We start from the raw sequence: 7873 nt of genomic DNA on the forward strand, positions 1-7873 counted from the left end.
AAAGAACTTAGCACAGAGAACTCAAAAAGAATTCAATCGTATGTCACCAATTCTGAATTCATTGTCAGATGCAAAAAGAATTCTTTAGAGTTCAGTTCAGTGAAAAGAATTTTTTTTGCATCTAAAAATGAACTCAGAATTGGTGACATACGACTGAATTCTTTTTGAATTTTCTGTGTTATCTGAGAAGATTGCATTTCACGTTAATTTCAAAGTTATTTATTCATTGTCAAATTCAAAAATAAAGTAGAGTATTTTAGAGGTGTGCGCTTAATCGATTAAAATCGGGATGTCTTAAAGATCATCATTAAGATGTCTTTCAAACGATTTACGTATAAATGTCTTTAAGGTGTCTTAAAGATTGTCTTTAAGACGTCTTATGTCCAGATTTTAGATGTCTAGGTAGTATCTTTTGAACCCATACAGCACAAATCTTCAAAGGACATTCTAAAGACATTCTAAGGACATTCATACATCCTGAGGACGTCCCAGAACATTCTCTGAAGATTTTGTGCTATCTGGGAATGTATCTTTTCATTTCGACGTACACTGCAAGAATTTTGGACATGCACTTCTTCGCTACGACATCATCAATGGCCGCGGTCAGGAACCTTAAAAAGATTGGATCGCACACGGGCGATATTGGATCCTCTTCCGCTGATCGATCGATCGATCGAGATGAATTTTTAGGCGCGCGCGATCTGCACTTTGCCAGTCGCTTTTCGCGAGACCGGGCGACCCAGGAAGGGAGCAAATCGATAAAACCGTTTCAGCGTTGATAAGAAAGTGGCGTCGCACAAATGAACAATAAATCATCGTGGAGATAAGCGTCTCGGAGCGGCCCCGCTGCGAGCGGCGTATCGCGAGCGAAAACGCGTTTCATCGCGGACCGGTGTTATTGGTTGTTGCGATCGCGCTTAGGCGAGATAATAAGCGAGCAAACCTGCGAGCCGTGCGTCAGTTTCGTCCTGTTTACGGGCAGGATCGCGAGGACCTATGTCCGCGAGTCTACGAGCAACTTCGCGAGCTCTCGACCTCATCCGAGGGACTTTTTCGTCTACACTCGCGCGAAGGCGATATATTTTCTCGCTCTGATTGACTGTATGTGAATTTTCTTCGATAAAACACAGTGTTAAGTAAATATATATATATATATATATATATGTGTGTGTGTGTGTGTGTGTGTGTGTATGTATATATATATATATATATATATATATATATATATATATATATATATATATATATATATATATATATATAATAAAAAGAACAGAATAAATGTGACTTTTTGCACACGTGAGGTCCTTTTTTTATACGTTCACCTACGCTCTTCTGCTGAAATTCCGGTATGTCTCAGCTAAATCATTGAAATAGAAAACACTTCATTTGAATGTAAACTATTTCCAATGTTTAACCCTTTCATTTATCACGATTTTTAAATTGGCAACACCAACAAACACCTGAGCTGTCAAAATAAATCGGCGGTAATTGCAAATTTTTTTGTATTTTTAATTTATTTTATATTATAATAAATTATAAAAAACGATTAAATACTTTCTTTTGGTCACTTTGTGGACTTGTAAGGGTTAAAGCCCCTGGCTCCTCGTCGCAGCCATCTTGATTTATGACATTAAGAGAGTGAAAAGAAAATACGTGCTAGAAATGCTCGCGAAATACGTAGAAGTGAAAAGATCTATCCGTGACCCTCGTAATTGATCGTGCAGACGCGAATGTGTGAATTTTATCGCGCTCGTATTATAATCTCGTGCGATTCGAGTGCCGAAACGCGAATCGTCCCGGCCATTTAAATTGCAAATCGCGGTAGATCGATGTGAACGCGCCGTTTCATATATAAAATAGCGAGGGAGAAAGGTAGCAAGGTCGTATTCTCCCGATGCATATCCGGCGGATTTTATGCAAAGCGATGATTCAGCGATACATTGCGGGGGGATAATTAGCGTGAAGCATCCAAGGGATCGCGCATTCATCTCCGTCAAGGAGAAATCGATTGTGTCATCCGTATGGAGGTATACGTTCTCAGAAGTTGCGTTTAGAAATGTCTTACCTGCGCGGTGAATGTTGACCAATCGATCTGAGAACATCGTCGGCGCGGAAAGTTTACAGTTACGATATTCATCGCCGGTAATGAGAATTCATAATACACATAACATGAATCTTAGGCTTTCAATATTGTCAGTGAATAACGGAAGGCAGCCATAAATGAACGTCAACCTCAACTTCATCAACTTCAACTTCAATAAGTGGCTCCAGGCTTCACTGAGAATTACGCTCCAACGCCATTACACGGATTGAAGGTCAAATAGAGAACTACAGGTACTGACTAATGTCCAAAACTGGGACATAAAATGTCTTTAAGACAACTTAAACTCCTTGTCCACAACCTTGCTTTCCCATATAGCACAAATCTTCAAAGGATGTTCTAAAAACGTTTTAAGGACATTCATACATCCTAAGAACGTCCAAGAACATTCTGAACATTCTCTGAAGATTTTGTGCTATCTGGGTTAATTCTTAAGCCGTAAGAAATTGACCAACCACAGTTGATTATTTAATAATTGATTTAAAATAATCGACTGTGATTGGTCAATTTATTACGGCTTAAAAATTAAAGCAAGGTTGTGGACAAAGGAAAAGACGCTAGACGTCCAGACATCTTATCCCTTGTCCACAACCTTGCTTTAATCTTTAAGCCATAATAAATTGACCAACCACAGTGGATTATTTTAAAAATAATGAACTGTGGTTAGTCAATTTCTTACGGCTTAAGGTTGTGGTTAAAGTCGACTTAAAGACGTTTTAAAAACGTCTTATGTTCCAGTTTTGAACATATATGCTGTCTGGGTGTTCCTCAGAAATTGTTGGATTTCGTAGAAGTATCTGAAACTTTGTAGGTTGAAGGCTCCTTTAAAAACGTTCTCGCCAGAGTATCCTCTCTGATATAATTTAGTAATGAGAATGTCGGATTCCTTTTTAGTATTACGACAGTAGAGGAGAATTTGTTCAAATAAATGAACGTCGATGCGCACGCAAGAGACTTTCATAGATGGTCGACTTTGAAAATTCAAAAAGTCTCGATATCACGTCGATCACGTCGATAACGATGTATCGATACGCGCGATACCTCCTCGTCGATACTTCCGGACTCGGTCGCTCCTCGACGGAGAGACAGAGACGTCCTACTTCCGGCCGAAATCTCGGTTTAGCCGCCGACCAGATGTGTTCGAACAAGTTCGGACTTTAAGATTTTTGGAACGTGCCTTGGAATCTTCCTGGGCTTTATATCACGATATTATTCCTTCAAACAATCTAGTTGATTCTTATTAATCTTTATTCTTATATTGACTTGGAGTGATGTTGGGGAAATATGTCTTTTTGAGAATCCCTGTATACCATATACTGAGAGAGAGAGAGAGAGAGAGGTACTTCCGGCCGACGCACTGTGCACGCGGAAGGGTTAGAACGGCTTCCGTATCGCGCTGCGCGTGCCGGGCACAGCGTTGTGTCGGAAGACGCCCCCGACAGAAGCGGTGGCGCCTCTAAAAGTACTCGCGGCTGTCAAATGGTTGTCGCGCGAAAGTCTTCCGGAGCGGAGCGACGTGTCATTATCGTCATCGTCGTCGACGTGCCCGGCGGGCCCGGAGTTGTTCCTATATAAATTGTGGCTCGGTCGCGCGCGCAGAGATACTACAGAGTGGGATTACGTGTGGCTGATGTTGCAGAGGAAACGCGCGCGTGACACATAGATTGTGTTTGCATACCACCCACTCACGTATAGCACGACGAGGCCCGGTGGCCCGCTATAAACGGTAACGTGGCATATGTTCCTGCGCAAGTGACAGCGAGAGTGGACGCGACGACGAGGTAAGAGTGATGGGAATCGACGGTATGAGGGTCGGTGGTGGCAGATGCCCGCCTCTCTTAGTCGTAGCGCTGCTCCTGGTGTGTCTCATGCTCTTCTGCAACTGGTGGGCACTGTCGTCTGAGAATGTGGAGCTAGTCAGGCAAATCGACGAGCTGAACGAGCAGCTCAAGATCAGGTGAGGATTACTAACGCAGCCTGCTGTTGCTGCTGACATTTGAGTGTGTTTATTTTTGAGTGTATTTATTTGAGTGAAGGTGGCTGCATGTCAAGCACTGCATTCTGTTTACTGTCTTTTCTGTATCGGTATGTTGTGTTTGTCGTGCAATTTGCCAGAAGCAGTACATGGATTTGCTCTTTGTGAAACTTTTCACTTGTGTCGTGCTCGCAGAATGTATATCCATAATGTCAGTGTTGTCCCAGTTTACTTTTAGCTTGCTGTCTACTGTAATTTGTAAAAGTCATATCATTTAAAACAGCACGTTGTTTAGCATCTTATTGCAACTGAGAAATTGATTTGTCTTTCAGCGCTGAAGAGAGAGATCAGTGTGTAACATTACGTGGCAATCTGGAGCAGAGATACAAACACATAGAGGATGAGTTGGCCTCTGTGCACGTTCGAATGGAGCAACAGATAGATTTTAAGAAGAAAAATGATGAGCTAGAAGATTCTGTTACCGTGTGCAAAAGTGAACTAGATTCTTTGAACAAATTGGACGCCACTAAAACTGCAACACTGGAGACACTCCGACTAGAAAAGGATACAATCACCACCCAATTAGACGTGAAACGTAATGAAAACAAAAAGCTTCAAGAGGAAGTGGAAAAGGTGTGAATATTCTACTGATATGATAAAATCTATATATAGAGTGAAGATAAAGTCATTGACAAGTGTGATTTTGGTGTCCTTTATTTTTCCAGCTAAAAGGAGAGGTGGACCAACTAAAGCTCAGTTGCAATGCCCCACTTGATAAGAAAGACCTTCCAGTTCTTCATCCAAGTAAGTTGTAACAATTGCCTTCGTTGTATATCACGTGTTTAACGTGTGTTTTTGAATTTACATTAACGTTCGAGTAATCGTCCGGATTTATACGATTTTTTTAATAACTATATTCTCTCGTTACATGTAAAATATTTTGCACTGTATTTCTTCATATAATAATGTATGATGAGCCAAGACCTTTGCTAACTTAGATCGCTGATTGCACTCTGCTTCTACGGCGAGAGAACGATGCTCCCCCTCGGTTATTTTCTCTTTCTTTTTATTTTGTCGAATCTGGTTTGTTGCTCCCTCCTCTCTCATTAAGTTCTAACTCTGATCGATGCTGTTCCCACGTAAATATTAACGCAACCGCCGGTACCCCGTAAACCCCTTTGCGCATTTCTCATTGACGCGAGTTATAAGATATTGTGTCGGGATTTGCTGATCTAGCAGCGACAGTGGTCATTAACAAGTCTCAGTTACACCCGGTACCGGAGTCCGCCGTAAGAGTATCCGTGGCTGGTCAGCGAGGCTTGAAGTACCACGGGATTCCAATCCTACTGACAGACCCACCCGGTGCTGTGCGCCAAACTCCTCGTTTCTCAGTAACTATGTTGAAAGGTAGTGATACCTTTCCCCGTCCTCGCGAGGCGAGAATGCTGTCACGGACATGAAATTAAGAGTTCGCAGTAGATTTGTATATAAATCATAATTTCACACATCCACACACACACACACACACACACACACACACACACACACACACACACACACACATATGTAATTAAAGTTCTATTAAGAACAAACCTACTGTATTTGCTTCTAACTACGATGCGGTATCGCGTTCTTTGGTTTCGTTCTAACGATACACAATACTATATCGTTCATCTAATATCGACCATCGAGAAATTTTCATACGAGAAGGACCGTTTTGACCGTGGACTGTCTGTGTTCACGAAACTAAAACGTAGCGTTTTAGTAGGCAGCTTCCTTTGTGCTTTACATCACTACACGAAATCCGACAGTTTCGTGTGTAAAATTGTATCAAATGTGTAGGGAAGACTTCTGAGGATTTAATAGGTGCCATAGAAGTATTATTGACGATGCTTTCTTATGAGAATTGTGTCTTCGTTGGGCGTGCAACTTCAAGGAGAAAGATAAAAAATTGAGTCTCGTGTGATAAAAGCAGACCTTTAGGTAAACGTGGGGGATGAGGCAAGACTTTATTCTACACACTTTCCTATTTCCCAGATGCTTGGATACTTTCGTCCTAACTGTATTTGCCTAAAAACGGCGCACGAGACTGTTTACGATTTGTAATTAAGTTATAATTGGTAATTGTAAGATATATTTATTTATGTAGAGGTATTTTGTGATTTACTTATCGCCTGCTGCAATATAACACATTGTATTTATTTACAATAAAGTCTTATGCGAATGACACGAGGCGCATAATGTAAGCTACACACGGACTTTAATCTGTATTTGTAGAAATATATTGAACAATAAACAGAATGTGATCAACTGTAACTTTCGGCTCTTTCAAAACGCCGGGCATAAAAACGCGTATTTACTGTACAAATAATAAAATGTGCAATATTTTCAGCGAGATACACTCCTGCTTCTTGGATTGCTCTAAATAATGTAGTTTTAGAGATAAATAATGTAGTTTTCAGATAGTTATTATTAATGTTACTCCATCACGAAATTCTTTCCCTCTTTTGGCGCACTCTAAGGAGAACTAACATAAATCATTTTGTATTAACACGCACGAAGTACACGAGTGTTGGTGAACGTTGCACTAAATGATCATAAATTGTTCGTTACTAACGCCCTAACGACAGCTTTCGTTATTATCGCAGTATAAACATGCTGTATACGACAGATCGCAATTAAAACTTCTTCCAGAAATACACACGTGAATCTTTCACTTTAGCATAGTAATTTAGCTTACGTGCCTTTCAGTTCAAGCGGGTGCGAAACAGATCAATGACACAGCGGAGCAGGATTTGCCAGTTCCCGATGACATAGAGGATCCTGAGAACCGTGCACATGGTAATTAGAAGTTTAAACGTAGCAATATCATTATGCAGCGTGCACATATTTGTTTGAAGCGCAGTTTGACGCAGCAGCAAAAGCCATAACGTTCTCTAGGAAATAAGAGGAAAGAAAGAGACAGAAATTAGTTAAGGCAATGTACAAAACTAACTTAAAGTACATTTTTTTATATATTCTATTTTCATGTATTATTCTATCAAAAAATCATTGTAGAGAAGAATAAGTTTTAAAACACATTGTGTGCGTATGCGGAGTGTGTGTATGTGTATGTGTGAAAGAGAGAGAAAGTGGATAGTGATGCATAATTTTTTTTTTAATTTTTTTCCTCATTTGTGTAGATAACAATGCTGATGAAGTTCAAAGCACAGACGAGGCTATGCCACTTCCAGATAATTACGAGGAGGAAGCGAAAGCGCAGGATGCCACAGGGAAACCTGAGGATAAAAATACATAATACGGTGCAATATGTAATCTCTAGAGGTGAATAATGTGTGCAATTTTGCAATAACCAGCAAGCCAATTAGACTAAAGAAAGTACAATGACTATACGTACACGAGTAAAACGAAAGTCCATATGACATGTGCAAGATAGTTTATACTGCTCATTTTATTGTGTCATACTTAATTGTTTATGATAGAAATATTTTTATATACTCTATATTTCTTTAAAAAAGAAATATGCACTATTGATTGAGCTCCTTTTTATATCAATAACGTCACGAAATTACAAAGTGATGTATACATGCAGGTGCCAAATTATGTGTTTGTTATTTCTGTGTTACGCACATAATTATGGCTGTGTGTAATTTCCATATCTTGCATTTTATTATATATATATGTATAAAATAAGTGGACCGATTATACTGTGATTCTTCTATGATCTGATAAATGGATAGCAAAAAGTTTTCGCACTCACAATTCTTAAGAATGGGACCTTTGCCATGATTTAA

At 39.8% G+C, this 7873-nt stretch overlaps 1 protein-coding gene across 3 annotated transcripts in view; it reads left to right on the forward strand.

The window, feature by feature from the left end:
* The first annotated feature begins 123 nt into the window (after positions 1 to 123).
* Positions 124 to 7873, forward strand: part of LOC116845106 — a 7911-nt gene continuing 161 nt past the window's right edge. Inside the window, exons 1-8 of one of the 3 annotated variants that reach the window (XM_032817430.1) lie at positions 124 to 1136; positions 2184 to 2337; positions 3744 to 4061; positions 4412 to 4712; positions 4805 to 4883; positions 5316 to 5486; positions 6831 to 6920; positions 7262 to 7873. The exon at positions 7262 to 7873 is cut by the window's right edge and continues 161 nt beyond it. In XM_032817430.1, coding sequence (XP_032673321.1) covers positions 3895 to 4061; positions 4412 to 4712; positions 4805 to 4883; positions 5316 to 5486; positions 6831 to 6920; positions 7262 to 7377 — 924 coding nt within the window. In that variant the 5' untranslated portion in view covers positions 124 to 1136; positions 2184 to 2337; positions 3744 to 3894 and the 3' untranslated portion in view covers positions 7378 to 7873. Of the gene's footprint in view, positions 1137 to 2183; positions 2338 to 3454; positions 4062 to 4411; positions 4713 to 4804; positions 4884 to 5315; positions 5487 to 6830; positions 6921 to 7261 lie in introns of those variants that run through there. The other 2 variants (XM_032817429.1, XM_032817431.1) reach the window with 2 other exon arrangements.

This window comes from Odontomachus brunneus, unplaced genomic scaffold, assembly GCF_010583005.1.
Source record: "Odontomachus brunneus isolate Ranch 3 - 2012 unplaced genomic scaffold, Obru_v1 Obru_scaffold_049, whole genome shotgun sequence".
Taxonomy (NCBI): Eukaryota; Metazoa; Arthropoda; class Insecta; order Hymenoptera; family Formicidae; genus Odontomachus; species Odontomachus brunneus.